This window comes from Ambystoma mexicanum, chromosome 5p (assembly GCF_040938575.1).
Source record: "Ambystoma mexicanum isolate Mex_15411 chromosome 5p, UKY_AmexF1_1, whole genome shotgun sequence".
Classification (NCBI taxonomy): domain Eukaryota; kingdom Metazoa; phylum Chordata; class Amphibia; order Caudata; family Ambystomatidae; genus Ambystoma; species Ambystoma mexicanum.
The window spans coordinates 1,354,382,997-1,354,408,195 of NC_090930.1; the positions used below are offsets into that span (position 1 = coordinate 1,354,382,997).

At 42.7% G+C, this 25,199-nt stretch overlaps 1 protein-coding gene across 1 annotated transcript in view; it reads left to right on the forward strand.

The window, feature by feature from the left end:
* Positions 1 to 25,199, forward strand: part of ANKRD33B (ankyrin repeat domain 33B) — a 261,955-nt gene that overhangs the window by 143,785 nt on the left and 92,971 nt on the right. The window contains exon 2 of the mRNA XM_069613755.1: positions 14,461 to 14,590. Coding sequence (XP_069469856.1) covers positions 14,461 to 14,590 — 130 coding nt within the window. The remainder of the gene's footprint in view (positions 1 to 14,460; positions 14,591 to 25,199) is intronic.

Below are 25,199 nucleotides of genomic sequence, written 5' to 3' on the forward strand. Positions count from 1 at the left end.
TCCCTGTAGCCCTGTCCTCTCTGTCCCCGGTCCCCACCTCGTCCTCTAGCTGGTCTTCCTTGCCATTGGGATTGTGCGTATTGTTGCTCTTCTCCCCACTGCTCCTGCACGTTGTCCGTCCACACTGCAGCCATCCTTACATGTGTAGCCACGAGACACCCCCCTCTTCTCCCAGTTGCTCTGAGGGCAGTGCTGCTGTTACTGCTGCAATCTTCTCTAATTTAATCTGCACTAGTTTTGCTTCTTCAGCTAATCTTCTCAGAATTGTTTCTTTTTCCCTTTCTTTGATCCTCCTACAGTGGTGAACTATGATGCTCTGAATCTCAGGCCAGTCTTTGGCTTCTAACCCTTCTATTTTATCAATGGCCTTCTGTACTTGCTTTGGGAGGCCTCGCTTGATGATGAAATAAAATAGTGAGGTAGACTGGGCCCGCACAGTGCCTGTCTCCAAGCGCAACATCTCCTTCATCCAAAGACGAAGAATGAACTGCGCTGCATCTTCTTCATCCCCCATCGTGCCCTGCATTATGGAATGGAAATTGGGGGTATCAGGGAAGTTTCTCCGCAGGGCATCCTATACTTGTGCTCGAACATTATTGAATGATGCCCCATTGTGAGTGTAGTTACTTATTGTCACCTCCAAGAACCCTGCTTTCACCCACACTGAGCCTTCTTCATCTCCTACTGCAGATACCAAAAGGCTTTTAATGTCTCCTATAGCAAGGGGCACACCTGCAGTGTTTTTCTCAAAGGCGTAGATTCACTTTCCCACACCTGCCATGAGTGGGGCAGGGACTTGAGGAGATTGTTTTTATTCATCTGTGCCCATGGTACATAGTGGGGCCACCCGCTCCCATATGGATGAGAGGCATCTGTAGTTTAGATTTTACCTTCCTGCTGTTCACCTTCGTTCCTTTAGTTTTTGCTAAAGCCATCCTTCCCATTCTGTTTTGGAGCCTCCCCTCCCATGTCTCTCCCACTGTAGGGGTGGCCCACTGTACTTGCTGTATTACTCCCACTGCGCCTTCTTCTGATTCATCAAAATCACTCCAATACTCCTCATCCCTCAACGAGGCCACCATGACATAACCCAAACTATTGATTTCCCCTTCCCGTTGTACTCGTACTGCCCGTATGGGCGCACTGTCAATCCTGAAAAGGAAGTCTCCTGACTTCCATTTATCTTCTGGTATGGGAAGGGTCCCCCTGGGAGGCTGGGGCCCCTCCCCTGACCCTCGTGCTGCTTCACACACAGCTCGTAATCCAGCTAATTCCGTACGGGTGGACGTTAACGCCACCTCAAGATCTTGGGTACTTACTCCAGTGCGAGCAGGGTTGGTGGTCAATGGGTCATAAGGTGCTGGGTCTATTTGGCGCACTTCCCCAGATACGTATGTTGGATTTGTATACCCCTCCGCTGGCCGTGTGAGTAATGGATACATTTTCTTGGGCTCCTCCTCCTCCTTCTCCTTCTCTCTTTTGTCACCCTTCATCACTGCAGGGGCTTCTGACCCTTTCTCCCTTTTATTTATGCGGGGGGTTCTTCAAACATCTTCCACAAAACTAACACTTCCCTTCTGTTTTGAAGCTGCTTTCCTTTGTATTTCACAGTTAGCTAAATGGACAGGTGTTCTAGCGTTCCCTTGTCAAACAACCCTTCCACCGGCCAAGCATGTGATAGTCTCTCCCACTTCATTTCTGCCACCCATTGACCATTATACTTGCTAATTTGTTCACTATAGAGGAGGAGGTGCCTGCAAATATGGGATAATGGAGTATCTATCCCCATGGCTAAGGACCTTTTGCCTTTTGTGTTCAGTTCCCCCAATACTTATAGGTTTTTTTTCTTCCCCTTGCCCCGGTTACTATATTTGAGGCCTTTGTCTCGCAACAATCAATAAAGTGTTATAACATCTATCCTTAACGTCACAATATACTGCACAATTACATACAAAGAACATGAAACAGTTTAGAAGCCAACAAAACAGACCAAGTGAACAAAAAACATATTTCCCGTCCCCCTTTTTTAGAGCAATATTCACTTCCTCATTTACTCATCATTCACATCACATCTGCCCCTCCTGGGCCTTCATCCACATATATAAAAACACTGAAAACAACAAGCTAAAATAAAAGTTAAAACAATAACCACTACTTATTCCCGAGCCCTCTAATTACTTGGGGCTCCTACTTTTATCTCCATATTTATTCTCTGCACTGGTTGGGACAGTGCACCGCAGTGCCACCCTCCATCCCCTTTCGGAGCTAGGTTCCCGTATCTCCTATGTATTTTCTATTTATCTCTCTACTAAAAAACTAATGGCCATAAAAAAGAAAAAGCGCTTCAATTCAAATAATCACACTATTCATTCACATTCAACCCTTGCATGTTCCCTTCAATCATACCGCTCTATATTCCCCACATTCCATCATTTGTTTTTCCTTGCAATTTATACTCACGTGCCCGTGTTCTTCCAAGAGCCCCTGTTTGCGGTCTATCCACAACATCTGGGCTTCTCCCTGGGGCCGCACCCGGCTCAGGCGAGCAGTGGGGTATTTGCAATGCCGGAACCCACAGAACATTTTTCTTCTGCATACGCATTTGCCGGAGAAGCCCTAGATCTCGCTGCAGGTACGAGGGTCTCAAGGAAATCACGCTGAGGGGTCATCAAATGAAGGTGGACACCCAAACACGTGCCCTCATAATATCCAAAAGTAAAGATAACACGCCCCGTCAGGGGAATGAGACCAAGAGATGAGTTGCAAGGATGACAAAATTTATATAAAATAAAGTATGCAAGCAAAGAACTCTACTGCCCGGGAGCGCTCTGCTCAAAGTTACACAGGCAGCACATTATAAGAAACACTTTCGTCATAAATGACATCATCATATAGTGTACAAAATCAGCGGATTGAAGGGGCCGTATGGCACAGCCTGTTCTATAGGGGATGCCAGGCTGCAATTGACTGCTGCTTCCCAGTCGATCTGGTGGCAAGTGGGGCAGCTGGGCTCATCTCGAGCTAACCAACAGGAACTGATAATATGGGAATAATGGTGAACATGAAATCCTTGCATGAATCGGGGTACTTTGAGAAAATTGGTTAATATATTGGCATTCTGACCTCTACATTCAGGGCTTCATTGATACCGGGGTCCCACTCCCGGGTGTCTCCCCCTGGGGGTTTGATCTACTATTTATGTTCCCTGATGGCTGATGATATGAATAGACGTGTGTTAGTTTTGGGAAAATATACTGCTGCACAGGACTAAGTCTAAGGTGGGTGTTCAGGAGTGGTCAGTGCGAGGGGGTCAGATGTTTATCAACATGAAAGAGAGTGGAGGGTCGGGGACTGGTGGGCCCTGGCCTGATGGGGTGAGGGTTGAGATGGCATGGGCAGTTTAGTCGCGATAGAAGGGCACTTGTGCTGGGGCCTGCTCTGGTCTCACTCTCTGCACAGGGCACATTCTGTGGAAGTGATACTAAATAGTTGCAACAATAAATGGCTGGACTTCCGTGAGAATAAGGCTCACACGGAGCTTGCAGGGGAGGTGGCAATGGCTTGGGCTAACTGTGCGAGGTGCTGGGGAAGGGAGAGCTGAGTTTAAAAGGGGATGTTTTGTGGGCCTAGTAGAAAAGATGGTGCCTGTGCCAATGCAAAATGGCATCTGTTCTGGGGCCTGTGAGCAGCGCTAGTTATGTAAATGTATGTTTTATCATAAGGGGATGTCCCATGGGGGTGGATGTCTCTACCCCCTTGCCCTACATGTAATCTACTTACCGCGATAAAGGCCAGAGGGGTGGGATAGGACCATCTCCTTCCCAACACTGGCCAGCACATACATTTTATTTATTTATTTATTGTTTATTTGTAGAGCGCCAATACACAGAGAAGTGTTTCAAAGCGCTCAAGAAAGGGAGGGGACAATGGGAAAAAACAACAGTCATTCAGAGCCCTTGACTTTCTGAATGATACAGGCCTCCACAGAGCAGGGTAAGTGCAGGAATAAGTGCAAGTAATACATATAACAGTGAAGATAACTCTTTCAAGTCTGACGGCTGCCCTAGTTTTTCAAGGTGCCTTACACAAAATAGGGTTAAGGTGGGTGGGGGATCAGGGTCGAAAAGACAGTCTTCTATATAATGCTAAGTTGAAGTGGTTCATACAATTATATAGCGGTGTGACATAAATACAGTGGAGGGTGGTGGGTGGTTGGGAGGAGTGTAGGAAATGTAGACTACTGGGCATTACTACGCTTCAAGTAGTTTAAGCAGTTTTAAGGTATAAGGAAATGGGCAAGTAAGGTGAGGAGGATATGAGGATGGGGTGGGGAGGGGGTTTAAGTAGAAGGGGGACAATATACTAACAATACACTAACATACAGGAGGATAGAAGAAGAGGAGAGTGCTAGCAGAGAGGGTGGGAAGGGGAGGAGGAGAAACAAAGGGCAAGAAAAAGAGGCTGCAGATGGCACAGCTAAATTTGATATATGGCAGAACAGGGTGAAACACATGCAGCAACTGGACACAGCTAAATCGTTTTTAGGCATGAAAAAGGCGAAACACATGCGGCAACTACTAAATGCATTACTCGCATTGTGAAGATCCCAGAAGTGGTCGTTCAAGACCGAAATGTTTGCTCAATAGGATTGTGGGTTCAGCGTCGGCAGTATGGTGGCAATGATGCCTATGGTTAACTTGATTCGTTAGTGGTGTCATGAGTCTACTGAGGTGGGGAGATGAGGGTTGGGATCATCATTCGTGTACTTCAGAAAGTGTAATGGCTGAATCACCTTTATGGGGCAATTATCAATTGACATGCACTTCAGTGCTTGTGTCCATGCGACATGAATGTCCACATCCCTCTATGCAGTGTACAGAGTGCTGGTGAGATTCATGAATGTGGCAGGGAGCAGGACAAGCCATTTATCCAAAGGCCACTGAAACATGCTTAATTGTAGCATGGGGTAAGGTGAGGGGTCTTATGGGTCACAACCCTGTGCCAGGATATCTCCATGCATCGCTCCCATGCCTTAGTATGCCCTGCCTGAATGGGACTTTTCTTTGAAAGGTGAAGAGGTACTGCAAGTCCCATATTGCAAGGAATTGGGCAGGACTGGCAGTTTAACTTATGCTTGCCAGTGGGACACATGAGATCTCTGTCAGATATGGTTAAATGCACTGTAAGTGGCCAACACATTGATGGTGGAAGTGCCCCACCAACTCAGTGTGCTAGCTCCAAGATTTGTGCACAGTGTGATATGTTGTAGGAATACATGCAGGGTAAATATGCGCTGGTATGCATTTGTTGGAGGTGTTGGTACATATACAGACCAAGCATCCAGCCTAGCATTGATGTAATCCCTCCAAGATGCTTGCCAGATTGCTCTGGATGAGGGTCATGGAGTCAGGGGAATCTCACTCAAACGTGCCTGAGAAACACGTCAGCATCACAGAACATCTGCATGTTGCTGGAGTGATTCATGCACCTGCCTGTTTCTGAAGACATTCTCTCTTGCCATGGTAGATACACGGGACACGTTTGTGCAGTCCAGGAAGTCAGCGATGTTGTGGGGGAAGTCTCTTATGGCCTTAATCAGGCGTAGGGGTGCAGAGTCATTGGGCAAGGCAATGTAGTGGCACAACCATCTCATTATGGCATTCACAGCTGTGAGTAGGTTTGGGAAAATCAGGGCTGAGTTATGCCAAAGTTTGCTGAAATGCAGTGGCACAGTAGTGAAGACTTTTGGGGAGCTTCACCAGGGAGGAGATTGTGGTCTGGTCCTGCCTGTTGGGCTAAATATAGTGTTCAATTTCGCTGGGAGTTTGAAGATAGTGGACAGGTCTAAGTGGTTAAGTAGTTGGTGGCAAGAACCTGCTGGTCAGTGATGAATAGGTTGGATAGTCTTGGCTTGTGCACATCTTCTCCTGGTTCTGGGTGGCCTGTCTGTAGAGCGGGCGGAGGGAGGGGCCTGGAAGTGGTTCGAACAGGCTGATTGGCTGCCTGGGGGTCCTGAGGGAGGGCTATTAGGATGCCTGGGGAGGAGGCTAGAGTGGGCTGATGGGCTATTTGGGGAGGGTGAAGACGGATGAGCTTCCTGAGCAGGGGCTAGGAGGCAGGCTTATTAGCTGCCTGGTAAGTGACCTGGGGGCAAGGCTGATGCGCTGCCTTGGGCGAGGACTGGGGCAGTCTCACAGGCTTCTTGGGAGGGCTGCAGGGCAGGCAAAGGCTGACTGCTGAGCCAGGAATCCTTGGAGTTGCCTCAGGCAAAGAGAGAAGTGTCGTGCTCCTTCCTTCTGTGCTGTCCTCACCCAGTATTTGGTAGTTAGTTTCATGTGTGGCTTGTTACAGGGTGTCTCGCATGACTTGTTTGGCTGATTTGTTACGCCGCACCCTAGTGTTCACCTGTTCAGAGCAAGTGCTATTTGTACGAGGACATGCTGGTGCTAAAACGTATCGAAATACGCAGAGGAATATATTCAAAGTGGAACATGCAAGTACCGACTGTCTTACTCAGACTGACTCTGCAAGCATGTTTCTATGTGTGAAGTCAATGTGTCAATCAGGCGGTATGTAAAAACCATGCATACCGTTTTTATGTATGGTTTTTGCACACCTTTTTTTCAGCTCGGGAAATGAGCATCTATAACAAGACTTTCATCATAATGCACTCATTCTGCAACATGGAGTGGCACAAGGGCCCCTGTTCATACTGCTGCAAGAGCTAAGGCAGCTAGCCAAAGTTTCCTCCATCTAAAGCTAAAACATGCTGTTTGAAATTAGACTTCCAGAATACTAGCAAATACCGACTTTGCTGACATGTGCTAGCAAAAGAGTGGTTGAAGAAGCAAACTACGCCTGCATTGCAAGAAAGATAGATGCAACCGTGCATACTAGTCTTAAAACGGTAAACTAATATTAAAACCACATTGGGCAGAGAGATTTATTTACTGACATGTTTGGCAAGCGGCTAAAAAACATGTACATATGACCAATCAGTTGTTGTACGGAGTAAGTTCAATTCCCAGTGAGAGTATTTTATAAGCAAGTAAACATAAGTTTTAACTGGAAAACGTAAATGTTTTTGTAGCAAATATTTCTTTGCACCTAGTTATTCATACACATTAAAAGATGCATATTAATTTCTTCCCATCAGGCAATAATAGTAGTTTCTTCATGTGGTACTACATGCACTACTGGGCCAAACATATCTTCGGAGCTTTGTGGGTGAAAGCAGACCTACAAAGTTCTATGTGTATGGTTCCTACTTTTTGTTGGGAGTATTTGTACACCCCATGTATTTATTTCTTGGGAGTATTTGCCTATTTTAGGCAGTACAAGTGGCCAATACACCCCTTATCTGTAGGGCTGGTGTTACCCCGGGGCCACCACGAGGAGGGTGTAGGAGGGGCAAACTGCCACCGGTCCTCGCGCCTGGGTGGGGCCTCGCAGCACCCTCTCCTCCAGCCCCTGCCTTCTACCAGTTGCTCTCCCTCTTGCCTGTCTTCTGCCGATTCTTCAGCATTCCTCCGCACTCCCTGCAGCACTCTGCTGAACTTTTCTTCTGTTCAATACGGGGCTTGAAGTGCCAATGTGGGCCCCCTCCCCTCACTCACACTGGTTTCAAACAGAGGCTGTTTGTCCAATATCCTCACCCGTGATGCAGACTGGGGAGGCCACGCTTTTCCCACCCCTAGTGCAGATCGAGGGCACTTATCCCTGCTGCTGCCAGATGCACAGAAACATCTTCAGCCCTCATCAAGGTTGTTGTGTGAGGTTCTCGCGTTCGCAGCATTTCCAGCTGAGAACTTTGGGAACAGTGATTGTTGACCATAAATGCTCCTTCTGTCCGACCAGCCTGATTGTGTTTATTCTGACAAAAAATAAAAGTGAGTATCCGATACAACCAGCAGCAAGTTTTGTTTTGACGAAATTAAAACGCTGCAAGGCCACCATAGGGTCAGTAATTAAGCCTGACTTGAACATGTCCTATTTAAACAGCCTATGCTCATGTGTGACATTTCCACATAGCTAAACTTTTTAGCTAACATTGCTGCATACATCTGACTTTGCATAAATCTGACTTAAAATACTCACAATTGGTTGACACAAACAGAATTCTTGATTAGGCTTCACTCTATTCCACAATTAAGAGTCTTGACATCAGATGACTTTGAATATATTGAACCACTAAATGCTCAAAATACGAATGTATCGGCAATTCACTGCAAATTTTTGGCCACTGCTAATTTGCTGCGTACATATAAGGTTAACTTACTTGAGGTTGACGTGGAAATTGACGCGGACCCGGGTAAAGAAGCTCCAGACTGCCCAAGGAAAGTACTGATTGAACCTAAGATTAAGACCAGCATAACCCAGCTTCCTGCAAGTAATGGGGTTCAACTGGCAGATGTACAAAACATCTTAAAGTGGCTGGCAGAATCTTTGCTTGTATTATTGAAAAAAGACTGAGGGAATTCATTCCTCTCATGGTATTTGTCCACAAGAGGTATGGTTGACTGGCCCAATTGTATTGAATGGATATACAGTGTTCCAATCCCTTGCTAAAAAAGCTGAAAGCGAAGACCTTTTGGGGGATTAATAGTGGGCATTCAGCATAATGTCAAATCACGTCGTATAGAAACTAAATCAGATGATTTTGTGATTGCGATTGAACTTGTTCTATATATCGAGAATAAGGATGAGAAAATGTTATTGATAAGCTTGTGTAATCCACCTGGGGATTCCCAAACTGTTATTATTCAAGAGACTCTTCATGACATCATGATCAATTGGACTTTTAACCAGGAGAATAAATCTGTAATGATTGTTGGGGATTTCAATTGCTATATGTCTGGAGGGGTGGGGACGAGTAATCCAAATTTAAGACCTAAGAGTGTAATGTCCCATAAGAAAGTGGACCCCGAAGGACAGTATTGGTTGAGCTTTTTTAAACTATGTGACATGAAAATTATCAATGGTAGAACATCTAATGATTGTCCCGGTCAGTCTCTTTGGAAAAGTGGTGGTTCAAAAAAGTAGCTTGGATTATATTTTTGTGACCGCAGATATAGTTAGCCGGGTGAAGGATATGAAGGTTTCCAAAAACATCTCGAGCGATCATGCCTCACTTGGGTTAACTCTGAGTGCTGACGATGTAAATGATGCTATCAAATCCATGGGGGACCTAAGGGTAAATCATGCTGCAACAAGTATTTCCTGGTCAAGGAAAAACATAGCCAAAGTGGTAGCTACTTTGTTATTATACCATTATAAGGATACCGGCCGATTCCATGTCATGTCCATAGATAATATTGAGCATTGGATTTCTACACTTGCAATTGTGCATGCCAGAACTGGTAAGGGAGGTGCGGTAATAGGTCTTACCAAGAGAAATCCGTTTGATTGTGAAGTTAGAGATGCTAAAAGGCAACTCAGAGCAGAAATAAGGAAGGCAAGGAAAACATCTATGTCGATTAAGTGCTATCTTTCTGTTTGTAAAATACTCAAGGGTAACTTTCAGTCTTGGTTAGACAAAAAAAGTACCTTGGCAAGAGACCATAAGGTTACTATATACCAAAAATTCTCTGATTATCTGGGCACTCTTGGGACATATAAGAGACAATAGGACTAATTCAATGCTTAATCCTATTGGTGCCCATAAATGGGAAAGATTCCTGAGAGATCGCAATATGCCTAGCAACGTTGAGATAATGGTGGCTGATAACATGTTTCCTCCTATGCCTCCGTTTATAGTAACGGTTGCTACGCTTATTGATAAGATAAATAAGTTAAAATCTTCAAGGGCACCTGGACCTAACGGCCTGGCCAACATCACATTGAAATGTAACCCAATATTTTGGGCCAAACTGCTAAAGATTTTCTTTGAAAAAATTATGCTGGAAAGTATAATACGCCATACTTGGCAAACAGCCACACTTATACCAGTGCACAAGAAGGGTGATAAGAGCGACGCTATTAATTATTGATTGTTATCGATGTTTGATTGCACTGGCAAACTCTTTGCGGGTCTAATCCTTGACAAATTACATGAATGGGTGGATAAAGAAAATATATTCAATTGCTTTCAAAGTGGCTTCAGGAGGGGTTACTCTACGACACACAATCTGATCATTTTAGATACCTTGCATACTGCGGCTAGGAATAAGGGTAATCCTCCCTTGTATGCGTTATGCATAGACTTTAAGGCAGCCTTTGATTTGGTCCATAGAGATATTTTATGGACCAAATTAGAATCACCTGGGTGCCCACAGGCCTGTTATATTATCTTAGGCTCCTCCATCAGAACAACACAGTTTCCCTGAAATTGGATCATCAAGGGAATATTACTACCCAAATTGAACAAAATAGGGGAGTCAAGCAGGGCTGTGTTACGGCCCGGACTCTATACAATCTATTTACGTATGACCTACTGGCTGCAATTGAAAAGGTCCATAATTGCCCCCCTAGAATTGGTGATAAACACTTCCCAGTCCTCGCCTACGCGGATGACTTAGTGATATTACCACTTTTAGTGGCCTGCGGAGATCAGCGGAAGCTCTATGGCCATACGCAAAACGCAATGGACTAATAATAAATCTGCAGAAAACCCAAGTGATGCTGTTTACAGAGAAACAAGTCGCACGAACTAGCCTTAAGATTCAGGAGCTGGAGATTTTATACACCCCAAATTATAGATACTTGGGAATTGAAGTTGAAACTAAGGGGGACTATCTCCAATGTAAGTAGATGAGAATGATCATGGCTGCCCAAATTTCTTCACTGGTGTATCGTTTTACCATCTCCCTTGGCGGTTTTACTCTTTGGCCTGTGCGTTTGCTGTACCAACAGGTATTAGCCCTGATGATGACCTATGGTCTTGAAGCCCTACAAACAATGAACCTTAATTGGCTGCATGTTGTGGAAGGCAAATATTGGAAAAAGAATCTAGGCCTCCCAACCTGCATACCGATGGCTGTTATTAGGCTCCAATTAGGGATGACCTCACTAAAATCTCAGGTTCTCCAGAAAAGAGCTGAATTGTACCTTCTGATGTTGAGTAGCTCTGGCAATCAATTAATTGACACCATGAGTAAAGAAATCACCAGACAGACTGGGAAATCACTCCTAAAAAATAAGGTTGATATATACCTGAAAGAAATTGGATGGTATACTCGGGTTGAAGAGTTTACTCAAGGGTCAAGAACTGCACTATTTAAAAAAGTGGATCTTGGTGATTGACTGGAGAATTATGCCCATTTGGAAAAGCTTAAGAAATACCATTTTGTTACGTATCAGTTATATACATATAAAAAGCCACAGTTCTACCTTAATCTATGTCCGGCAGTGAGAGTAAGGGGCTTTATTTTGCTTCTTAGGGTGAAGCATTTACCGGTGCTGGCTAATACAGGCCCAGTAAATCAGATTCCTTATTCGGAATGCTTTTGCCGCTTATGTAAGAACAATTTAATAGCAGAAACAGGTAAACATGTCTTAATGAACTGCCCTAAATTATTAACAACATATCAGTCCCACTGTGGAAATTTGTCCATAACAGTGAGTACATAGCAGAGTCAGCCTTCTGGCGTAGCAGTATTAATACAACAAATATTAATCTTTTTCTAGCAATGTATATGTATGGTTATTGATTCAGAGTTTACTGGAAATCTCTATTTGAACTGAGTTCCTTTTATAGTTGAATCAATTTATTGAGGTCGGAAGGCCTTACGTTTTTATTTGTATGTGGAGGCATTGATTGAAGCTGTTAGCCATTGGTTGTAGAACATCTAAGATTTCAGATTCGTTTTGGTTCTTTAATCTGAGTGAGTGAATTTTATACATCTTGTAGGTATGATTTGATCTAGTTTTATTGTTGTCTAATTTTGGAAGATATGTAATGTAAAGTCTATGAAAATGTATTTATTGATGTTATTTTACTTATTGTAAAACATTAGGTTTCTTTGTGTATTTTGAAATTGATTTGATATTGTACATTTATATGTCATGTGTAAAGTCTATTTATAGACTATATCACATTAATAATAAAATAAATAAATAGATAAATAAAATACCCACAGGAACAGTACAGTTCAGACTGCAAAGTGCTTTTCTCTTTAAGGTCAAGACACTTGTTTTTTTCTTATAGGGCAGTGCTTTTTTATACACAGCTTGTTTTAATCCAAGGAAGGCAGCTCTCAAGAATGCATACGTATGCACCCTCAATATTAATCATCCAAGTGATAGACTATGACATCCTTTTTAGTTTTAGCTATTAGGTGTGCCACATATAAGTCAAAACTATTGCATTAGAGTACAGATAGGGGGGAAATGGCACAAAGCTTGTAGGTGTAGTCTGGGTACCTCTCTCTACCCCCTATTCACTGCCTATGGCCATGAATACCTATGGCAATTCCCACCCAGTCCCTGACCCCCCATCCTCCCAGAAAAACCTCCTCATGGCAACACTTTGAGCTAGCTTTAATCAAGCCTTACTATCAAACTTTACACTCAAAGTGCCTGCCAGTGTTTTCTCAAAAGAGTCTTCTTAGAGTGAATGACTTAATGGGCATTGTACACAAACCACTGGTGTAATAAAAAATGTCTTGACCAGGTCTGCCAATGCGTGTCCTTTACTGAAGTCCTGTTGAAAACAAGCATTGGCAACAGCAACAGTTTTGGCATGTGCATAAGTATTAGGCATTTTCCAGGCACTGCTATTGGATGGAAAGGTTGTCTAACCATTTTGCACCTGCTGCCATCAATGGTAATTTAATTCCAATACAGCAGTACCTTTCCCATGCCTACACGAAGGCCCAAACTGTTGCCATTGCAAATGCTTGTTTTGCTTTACCCTTGATGCACAGCACCATGCATCAAGGGGAGAGCAAACTTAAATGTTACTACATGGCTAATCTGGACCACATTGAATGTAGGCCAGTCTAGCCAGTAATAACACTGATGGTGTGCAGCTAGCCTGGATATACATTCTGGGAGTCCTTATATGGTAATACTGGCATATATCGTTGCAGCCTGCATGGACATGCATGGGAATATCCAGCATTAACATATTTTTATACTGGCATATGTTTTGGGCAAAGGCGGCATGAAACTATTGGCTTTTCCATGTGCTACCATACAACACCAATTGCAAACTGTATGGCTTTCAACCCAAATTTTTTTTAAGAAAGTGATGTAAAATGCACCATGTCAACCCAATGTTTCAAACATTTTCTCGGGAGTCAGAACCCCTCTCAATGACCCCTTGTTTGGTTTGGGCTCCCTCACCAGCCTCCACTGCACATGTCACTGTGTATGATGCGTGTTGTAATGCGCATACAGGGGCTGGACGGTCCTTAATGCTGGCGTCTTGCACCACACGTCGGCATGCCATCCTATAAATATTCATGCATATATGATACAAACCTTTCTTCAGTAGAGAAATCTAACTTTGGTGTATTTGATACACAGTTGTAGGAATATACCATATTTTGGTTCCTCCACACAAAAACTCAACGAGATATTTCTCATGCCTCCTGTTTGCAGTGGTACCGCTGCTGGCCCAGTGCAAACCAGTGCAAATAATCATACGGGGGCCTCATCACATTTTTTGCACAGGGCCTCACCACACCTCGTGACAGCCCTGTGTTACCTCTGACCGTTGTCAATAAAAAGATGCCTCTGCATACATTTACCAATATCCTTTGCTTCGATGTATCATGTATCAATCATTTATCAGTTGCTTGTTCTAAAATGGCCTGTATATTCAACCATCAGGTCAAAATGGTGGCTGTGATTATTCTGAAAGTAAATCAGCTACAGCATTTGCTTGGAGCGTGATTTCCAGTTTGCAATTATGAATCATCGTCAACATGCTTGGGGGTATTTGGACTCTCCGAATGACCTGAAAGAACTTTTTGGGAGTCACAGTGCCGATTTATCTATGAAACGTCCTCCTTCGAGATGATTGATTGCTTCCATAGATAATTTTGCGATATGGTAATTACATTTTTGTTTTTCTTTGGTTCCCAATTCAATTGTTATTTTTAGGTTTGTTAATAATTTGGTTTTTCTAATTGAAACAGTAGGGCATTTTATACCTGCCTGACTGGAGTTTGGCGAAATGTGTCAAGTTTATTCCGGAGTTGTGCCATACATTGACAATAAAGGTTATCGGAAAAAAGATCAAGTTCTTGCAGTCCTACCACCCCCAGTTTCCCAAGGTGTGTCCTGTAAGCATGATAACTTTAATCATTCACAAATGTATTGTCCTACAATTCCCAGATCTCTAAATTTCAAGGCAAACATTAAAAGTGGCAAATAATAAAGTTCACATATTTAGAAAAAAAAACATGATTATGTGGTTAGTAATATTCCATCTTCGATAATATGATATGTTTGGCAGTTAAGTGTACTAAAGTTGGTTGTATTATTTCAGCATCTTTTTTTATTCTCTTCTTTCAGACTGGCCTTCTTGTCGCCTGCTACCAAGGTTACGTGGACATTGTAATAGCCTTATCCCAGTGCCCCTATGTTGATGTAAACTGGCAAGACAATGAAGGAAACACTGCTTTAATTACGGCATCCCAAGCAGGTATCTGTACTTTAGCTATTAGAAGTTTTGTGTGCATGAGATATTGAAACAGGAAGGGAGTAGGAAGTACTTTTTGTAAGTGGGAAATCTTTACTGTGCATATAGTTATCTACCCTTTTTCCATAGTGGAAACACATGCGAATATATATCTTTACATATCTAGAGTGATACATGATAGCAACAATGAGAGGTTGAGCAGCTCAACGCCCCCCCCCCCCTTTATATTTCTTTATGAGTATCTGCAAGGGTGCTGCAAGCTTTCATTGTGGGTTTTTTCTTTTGGTCTTTTAATGGTGGGGTCTGTCACAGATTGCTCAAAGAACCCTCCAACTCCCAGAGACTCCCAGTTCAAAGGATTTTATTCAAGTTTTCTTCAGGGCGCAAGGGCAGACTCTCTCTCCCTTGTCTAAAAGCACCACACCCACCCTAAACCATGCGTTCCTTCTACCCAGGTTAGTATATGCTGCAGGCTTCAACCTACTGTCTAGGTTTGGACTTTGCCAGAAGTAATAACCTAAAGTCCAAAGCCTTATCTGTCTAAACTCTCTCATGGACTTCATCGACTGACCTTACAATATCAGGTTGTTAGTAGCTACCAGAGGTTCTGTGGATGTGCTTTCAGACACTCTGCCCAACTTAGTGTCCTTCCCTTCGTGCACTGATGGTCCTTTGCCTGGCACTGTAGACTATTCTCCTCTTGGTACTCCCCTAGTTCTAACTCCACCCACCATCACCGCTTTTACTCTGCTTTTTCCATCCTCTGTCCCTCTGATGCCACTGACTCCTCTTACTACCGCTACTACCGTGACACAAAATGTGGGCCCCCCCCGTGAGCCATGCTGAGGCCCTACCCCTGTTTTCCCCCCAACTCAACAACAAATCACGGGCTGCGCCACACTCTAGGCCGGCCTAGATTACCACGCTTGCGCAATACGCACAAAAGTGTTGCAGCAGGGTATGCCGCACATTGCACTAGGAGAAAGATATAAACACGTGTTTACATGCATTATACAGCACACTTTGAGAAAAATTGGCTAAAAGGCCAGAGTGTTTGCAATAGTTTTGTAAGGTAACACCAATCTAAAAATCCAATACATGCAAGTTACTAACAGTGCACATGAACTTTAATGCTTTAATTAATATAATGCTTTTCTATTAAAAGATAAATGCCACAATGAAAACATGTCCAACTGGCTGCACAATGTAGACCAGTCTAGACAGTAAAGCATGCCAAGCCACACTTAGACATACCTAGATTGGTTGCACCAAAAAGCCATTCGAAGCAATAACACTTCTCATGGTTATTTTTATCACAGATTCCCAGAAAAATACACAATGCTGCAGTAAGAAACGGCTAGATTGGCTGCACCAAAATGCCTTTCTAGCCACTAATAGCACATAGCAAGTCTGCTTAGCCTGGACATGGATGACCATTACAATTTATTGTACAATTCCACCCCATCCCCTCACTCCCCCAACACATCCCCTCTCCCTCCAGCCCCCTGCCCCAACAGCCAAAATCAGCTTTACCTACACGTCTAAGTACTGGGATGAGGTAGAGTGGGACTAGGACTAATGTGTCCCTCTGACTCATACACAAGTACTGGGATGAGGTAAAGTGCCTCATACACAAGTACTGGGGCGAGGAAGAATAGGGCTATGAGTAATGAAGGTTACCAATAAGTAACCAAGGGATTAAACATAAGTAGTGGCAAAACAACTTTGAGCTGTCTGGGCTTCATCCCTCCCCCAACCCCTTGACATTTTGGGCTATGTTGACTAGACCTGGCTGACCTACAGAGCCATTGTCGGACAGAGCAGGACACAGATGTTAAACGGCATCTGGGTTTCGCTGTTAACAAGGGCCCAGCAATTACTAACGTAAAGCATTTCACTGTTAGTACCTGCATTTAAATGTACAATTCTTTAGGCAATTGAAATCTTGATGTGGGTTTAATACTTGCATTACAGGGAAGTGATTGAAAGGGTAGCGAGGGGACAGGAGGCCGCTTATTCTCACAGCAGTCCATAAGTGGGTGCTTTCAGACTTAAAGGAGGGGGTTAACTGCTTCTAACATTGAAACTGCACTAGAATAGTCTCATTAGAATGCATGAAGAAGTTAGATGCCCCACACAAATAAGTTTGCCCCTCCCCCACTGCCGATGAAGTTAGCACCTCCCCCAACATTTGAAGGTCTCTAACTCCCCCCTGAAATGTAGGTTTTGTTGCGCCCCTGAACACAAGCACAGACCCCGATTCAACATACACACCTACATGCACACGCAGCCACCCATACATTTAAGTGTGTACCCTTTTAGCATACAGGCACACACACCCAGGAAGCCACCCATACATTTAAGTGTGCACCCTTTCACAATACAGACACACCCAGGTAGACAACGATACATTTTAAGTGTGCACCCTTTCACCAAACACTCACACACGCACATGTCATAGGGTTGAGCGGAGCCCTATTACTTCAAAACGAAATGGTTTCTTTTTGAAGTCACTCCTACTTCATAAAGACATTATTTCTGTTAAGGACGAACCATAATGGAAATAATTTCTTTAGGAAGGCAGAGTGACTTCTTAAAGAAAATATTTGTTTTTGAAGTCATAGACCTCCCCAACCCCATCCTAGAGGTGTCTATGTCATGGGGTGGGAGGGGGGGCTCTGACTTCCGAAATGAATAGTTTCTTTTTGTAGTCACTCTGCCTTCATGAAGAAATTATTTCTGTTACGCTGGACATGTGGTGGCGGGGCCTGCCACGCCGTGGTGGCTGCAGGGGCCCAGTTACTCCACTAGACTCCACCCTTCGATGTTACTATTCCCTCCTGCACTCTATCACTCCCTCCTGCACAGTACCACTCCCTCCTCCACACTACTACTCCCTCCTGCACACTATTACCCCCTCCTCCACACTAGTACAACTCCACTCCACATTCTTCTCAATCTCCTTCACAACAGAGTACCCTTTGCAGTCACTAACCATCTGCTCTAAAATTTACCTTCACACTCTTGTCCACCATCGTTCCTCCTGATGCTCTCTTGGTCGGCCATCACCTTATCTTCTGAACTCACCAGAATAACCCACAACTTCCTGTTTCCTGGGTTTATTTTGTCTCTCTCCCAATCCTTTGGTTGGTTGTCAGACCCTGGATAATTTGGCCCCGTCTTCCCCACCCCGAAGGTATCACATACAGAGAAATGTTCAAATAGCAGGTCAAGCTCTGCCCCTTTTTTCCACATGGTGCCACCGTGATATAGCAATGGTGACCTACAGTGTCCAAGTTCATGTTTTGGGGTCCTAGTGTGACTTTCCCTAAGGTAGTACAGTCTTCTTTTGCTGGTTAAAGTCCCTAGAGGAGTACGGTGTATGCAGCGATGTTGTTGCTGCCTGCTCTGGTTGTGAGGAGCACTTCAGGTTGCCACGTAGTTACTCTGCCACTTCCTCCATTCATTCTCTCTTTCTCGGTCTGGTGCTTTAACGCAGATGGTGTGTGACAATATGAGTTGTACATCTGTTTATCTTTTGTTTGGGCATCAGCTGTGACTTTGGACCTCAAACAAAGAGAGAAAACAGTTGAAAAAAGCCTTGCTAGTATGTTGATTGTGTTCTTTCACATCATATTGTTGTGCTTATATCATGAGCATTTTATCACGTGCAGTTCATGTTTACCTATTAACTAGTTGAAGTATAATACAAACAGTACATTTAAAATAATAAAATATGGTAGTATCAGAGTGTCCCATAGGAAATCAATGAATGCCCAGTTTACACACCAGTAATACTCCTTTTCCGAGTCATACTCCTCATCTTCTCAGTTCATAATCAATGAGAGTGCGAGGTGGATATGAAACTGACAATCAATGTATTTATTTATTCATTGGTCCTTTGTATAGCGCCTATACACTTGAACAAGTATTTCAAAGCGCTCTAACACAGAAAGGGTAAAAGGTTACAAGGATTAACATTCTTACTAAGCATTGCAATATTCAGAATGGGCAAGTGCAATGCGTTTAGTGGTACAAAATAATACAGGAGGAATACAATACTGTTACAACATGTGACAGGAATATTGCACATGCCTGACAGCCGTTACACAATGCAAGAGCTAAACATGGAGAAACGAGAAAGGGGAGGGTGGGTGTGGGGTAACATAAGGGGGGCCCAACCAGACCAGCCACGCCCAGACATGCAAACAGGTGCCTGAGATTATGTGCCTTGGAGGAGGGCCGGCTCGCCTGATTGGTCATAAAGACTGAAGAAGGGACCAATACCAGGCGGGCAGGCTCAGGGCCAGGCACACCCGCTTTGCTTGAAACGACATTGGCCATGATGGAGAACGCCTGGTATGGGAAGGAGGATGGTGCTATGAACACCATTCTGGCACTGCAGCAGGCGCAGCAGATTGAGACACACAGGTTGAAATATTCTTTTGTTTCAATTGATGTTGAGCACACAAAACGAATTTCAGACAGGGGCCCAGTGCGCATCACGATCAGTCCCCATATTAGCCCCGAGGTCATATTAGCCTATAGTAGAACACATAGGTTTTCTCTCTGGAGCGGTTTGGGAGCAAATGCACTGTTTGAATTACTTAATATTTAGGAAGTTGGCTAAAGAGAACTTGGTTTATATTGCACTGAACAACAAATAGTTGCCACACTGGGAGTGCTTCAAATATAGTCCCTACAACAAGTGCTGATCCAGAAATAAGAAAAGAAGTCAAATGAGATCACAACTGGGTCGACCATGTTCAGAAAACATTGCTCTTATTTTGATACCACTTACCATGTTTCATGAAATACTTAATGCTCAATGCAAGCCACGAATGAGATGGAGGCAGTTATCACCAACTATAATACTTCCCTTCAGATGTTTTTTCCCAAGAAATCCTCCCACAGAGGCATGAACTCCTCAAACACTTTCAACATTAGCTGAAATATTAATAGTACAGACTGAAGACACTACTGGATTAGAATTATTAGTTCCTTTGATCAGATATGGGGAATCCCAAAGCAATGCACTCCTTCCTTACTCAAAGGTGTGGGTGATCCTTCACTGGAGCCATTGTGCTGCCTTTGTATAGAAACAAAAGCAGAACCACCAAGGAGAGAGTCACCTATCTTCAGGAAAAAGATCTAGGCAAAAGAAACAGGATATATTTGATCTAGGATAATGCTTCTCAGAACACACCACAGATTGCCAAGAGTCTGGTGGCACATATAGGAGCACAACACAGGAACAGTCTTCCTCCTGCCACTGTCAATCTTTTAGATTGCAATAAAAAATGTTGTGCTAGTCTCAATGTGAACACTGACAAAGGAAACAACATGATAAACAACGGGCGACACCTCAGGATGGATTATAACAAAGGCTTCACCAGCTGTTACTACACACCTGGTCGCAAGCCCCAGGAAAATCACTATCCAAGATAGCGATGGTGTGCTGCATGCTCTTCAATACTGAGATGTCCACGATGCCATGGACCACTATTCAAACCTACGATGCCTAGTCTGCAAAATGGCAAGAGTGCATACTGGCATCAAGTTGCCCCACCACAGAGAGCAGTTTTGCAGTATGAGCCACTGCCAGGAGCCTCTGAAGTCCATTGCCCTACCACTAACCAACTAATTACATCTAACATCATGCTTCGTCGGTTTTAGATATTGCAATCACAATAAAACTCTACTCTAAACTGAGCTGTACTCTCCCCAGTAGTTCTCTCATGCTTTTGGTCATTCTATTGTCTAATTTCTCTTTCCTGCCACCTCCTCCCCAAACAGCCCCTTCCTTTCCACATACTAAGGTCTGGCGATACCCTAGCAGGGTCACAATATGCCACCTTTTGGATAAGGCAAGGCACCGAAAGATCACTATGCTGGTGGTATGCACAGTATACATATTGTATAACATAACATAATATTCAAGCTTAACAGGGTGAGTAAACTCCAGAAATTCCCCCTGGTGCAGTAAACACCTCTCGCTTCTGTCTCTTCTTTTGGCGCCCAATAGAATAAAGTTGAGTCCCATGATAAATTTGGTCCAATTGTACATATAGCGCCTCCAATTATTTCTTCTCGTACTTCCTGAGCATGTTATTTACCCTCCACCTTCATCTCAACTATCTACCGGACTTTGCCCCTCCCACCACCACTGCGTGTTCTATCATACTCCTCCTTTGCCTTGCTTTGACATCATAACCTATAGCAGGAGGTGCTATGCAAATGCAAGAGACCATAATATAGATATAGAACACATTTTGAAAAAACGCTGCTTGTGGTTTTATGGGAGTGGTTCTTATGTGGTCCACTCAGGTCAGAATCATGCTGCGCATTGCCCTCAGCCTTTCTCTCGGAATGTGCCCAGGGACTTCAGGAAGGGAATATTTTGGAATGCAGCATGGTCAAACTTCACGAAAATCCTTCCAGGGTACTAGCACTGGTCTCTCATTTGGTCCCATTGGCTCAGCACCCTGCTACAAACTGCCCATGCTCTTTCCCCCAAGCTTCACCAAGGACTTTACAGAGAGGGCTTCACAAATATCTGTGTGCCTATCGCTGAGGTCTCATGTGGTTCGCTCAGCTCAGCAGTATGCCACCAACTACAATTGTCATTTCCCTCAGACTTCGAAATCATTGTCTGACAATTATAGGTCACATTAAAGTCATTAAGATTATGATACCCCAAACCTACTTTTTTGTTTTCAAACTTCAAACAATTTTAACATGGCTTATATGGAATAGTACAACACAGGATTGAAAAAAATTGAAATGCACAAAATGAAAGGGAGGTTGGGATTTTCTAGAATGTTTTCACAAGACTGTGCTGCACTTGTGAGTAAAATCTTGCCTAATGAAAAATTAACTAGTTAGAGATTCCATACTAGCACTATTGGTTGGGGAAGAACCAGATACATATCTGCACGAATAGGGCAATCCTAAATCTTTAGAAAATAATTTTAAAGCTCCTCTGGTCATGGTGTTGTGACAGTCACAGTGGCATGTAAATGTAAAGGGAAAAACTACGTGAAAGAGTAGTTTTGGTTGGTAATTCCCAAATGCTACCGATTTTAAGTATGATTATACATTGGAACAGACTAATGCAAAAAAGGCCTACATTTATTAAATTAATGGTCAATTTGGGTGGACATTAGTTACCCATAGGAAAGTGGTGAAATGTATTACTACAGAGCCCTTTCTGCAAAAACAGGTAGTATGACAAGGCCCTACAATGTAAAGAACATTACATGAAGGATCCATTTCAAATCATAAACTTTCCCAATGTTACAGGATCTTCAGGGCAACACATTTGAACTCTCAAAAAGACTATCTAGATAAATAGGCTACACTGTTAGGTAAAGAAATAACTGAAGAGGCATAGGTGGAGGCATTTCATAACATACACATAGCCATTAGAACCACATTTTCTACTGCAGTGACTGAAACAGTGAAGTCAGTGTACACAAAGCATGTCTTTGAAATCAACTATATATAAATAAATATATAGCTTTAATATTCTATGATGTATAACCTTTATTGTACTCCTAAAATGCTAGAACTAATGTATCCTCTTGTGAGCAGCTGTCTTTGGTGTCACTAAGGGTAACTAATAATCATAAAACACTGAAAGGATTCAAAATCTGAATGGAAAAATTATTAAGTTTCCAACATCTACAACTCAAGGGGCACTATGTGCATTGCATACAACAGATCTAAGTTAGTAAATCCCCAAATGCATTTCACAGACTTGCTGTTATTTTTCAAAATATTGGAGACTGGTTCCAATTTTGAAAATATTTCAATTTACTTTTGAGTCATTTTATTAGGTAATAATGCTGTGCGTGAAGAGACAGTCAAGGTGGTAATTGGAATCGTTCTTTCAGTTTTCCAATTGCTATAGTCTGGAGATTGGGCCCGGAAGAAAATCCATTAAATTCTTTCCCCCACTTTAGAATACCCCTGCTAAAAGAAATAGGGTAGCATAGTGTTTTCAACTAACTGGACATTTTATGCTGAGATGGTACAATGAATTAGCCTTCAAAGTCCCATAGACATCTTCATCAGATGGTGGTAACAAAGGGGAATGAGTTTAAAAAAACACATTATACATTTCTTCCTCCAATTATTTCTTCTCGTACTTCCTGAGCATGTTATTTACCCTCCACCTTCATCTCAACTATCTACCAGACATTGCCCCTCCCACCACCACTGCGTGTTCTATCATACTCCTCCTTTGCCTTGCTTTGACATCATAACCTATAGCAGGAGGTGCTATGCAAATGCAAGAGACCATAATATAGCTATAGAACACATTTTGAAAAAACGCTGCTTGTGGTTTTATGGGAGTGGTTCTTATGTGGTCCACTCAGGTCAGAATCATGCTGCGCATTGCCCTCAGCCTTTCCCTCGGAATGTGCCCAGGGACTTCAGGAAGGGAATATTTTGGAATGCAGCATGGTCAAACTTCACGAAAATCCTTCCAGGGTACTAGCACTGGTCTCTCATGTGGTCCCATTGGCTCAGCACCCTGCTACAAACTGCCCATGCTCTTTCCCCCAAGCTTCACCAAGGACTTTACAGAGAGGGCTTCACAAATATCTGTGTGCCTATCGCTGAGGTCTCATGTGGTTCGCTCAGCTCAGCAGTATGCCACCAACTACAATTGTCATTTCCCTCAGACTTCGAAATCTCTGTCTGACAATGATAGGTCACATTAAAGTCATTAAGATTATGATACCCCAAACCTACTTTTTTGTTTTCAAACTTCAAACAATTTTAACATGGCTTATATGGAATAGTACAACACAGGATTGAAAAAAATTGAAATGCACAAAATGAAAGGGAGGTTGGGATTTTCTAGAATGTTTTCACAAGACTGTGCTGCACTTGTGAGTAAAATCTTGCCTAATGAAAAATTAACTAGTTAGAGATTCCATACTAGCACTATTGGTTGGGGAAGAACCAGATACATATCTGCACGAATAGGGCAATCCTAAATCTTTAGAAAATAATTTTAAAGCTCCTCTAGTCATGGTGTTGTGACAGTCACAGTGGCATGTAAATGTAAAGGGAAAAACTATGTAAAAGAGTAGTTTTGGTTGGTAATTCCCAAATGCTACCGATTTTAAGTATGATTATACATTGGAACAGACTAATGCAAACAAGGCCTACATTTATTAAATGAATGGTCAATTTGGGTGGACATTAGTTACCCATAGGAAAGTGGTGAAATGTATTACTACAGAGCCCTTTCTGCAAAAACAGGTAGTATGACAAGGCCCTACAATGTAAAGAACATTACATGAAGGATCCATTTCAAATCATAAAGTTTCCCAATGTTACAGGATCTTCAGGGCAACACATTTGAACTCTCAAAAAGACTATCTAGATAAATAGGCTACACTGTTAGGTAAAGAAATAACTGAGGAGGCATAGGTGGAGGCATTTCATAACATACACATAGCCATTAGAACCACATTTTCTACTGCAGTGACTGAAACAGTGAAGTCAGTGTACACAAAGCATGTCTTTGAAATCATCTATATATAAATAAATATATAGCTTAAATATTCTATGATGTATAACCTTTATTGTACTCCTAAAATGCTAGAACTAATGTATCCTCTTGTGAGCAGCTGTCTTTGGTGTCACTAAGGGTAACTAATAATCATAAAACACTGAAAGGATTCAAAATCTGAATGGAAAAATTATTAAGTTTCCAACATCTACAACTCAAGGGGCACTATGTGCATTGCATACAACAGATCTAAGTTAGTAAATCCCCAAATGCATTTCACAGACTTGCTGTTATTTTTCAAAATATTGGAGACTGGTTCCAATTTTGAAAATATTTCAATTTACTTTTGAGTCATTTTATTAGGTAATAATGCTGTGCGTGAAGAGACAGTCAAGGTGGTAATTGGCATCATTCTTTCAGTTTTCCAATTGCTATAGTCTGGAGATTGGGCCCGGAAGAAAATCCATTACAATTCTTTCCCCCACTTTAGAATACCCTTGCTAAAAGAAATAGGGTAGCATTGTGTTTTCAACTAACTGGACATTTTATGCTGAGATGGTACAATGAATTAGCCTTCAAAGTCCCATAGACATCTTCATCAGATGGTGGGAACAAAGGGGAATGAGTTAAAAAAAACACATTATACATTTCTTCCTCATATGAAAAAAGAGAATGTTCAATTTAAACTCCTTTGGGCAAAGGATTCTCCAACACCCACCATGAGGACTATTGGGGGGGATCAAAAAGTTGGATATGGATTATTATATCCTACATTTTTAGTCCAACTTCCCTCATTGGATTAAGATAGCAGTTCATCTCGAAATATTTGAAGTGACCCGACAACCATCTTCCAGAATACAAAGTAAACTGGGATAAAAGCCAATGACATTAAGCTGAAGAACTGTACATGCGTCTCTTTTCCTTTTTTCTTTGCCAAAAGGCACTTTTGTTCTCATTCTGTTTGCTTAATATGTATTAATTTATACATGTCTTGGTTTATTACAACTTTTTAAAATAATGCAGGTATCAATGTTATCCATTACCCTTAATACACAATAAGACGAAAAGAAACCTAAACAATTC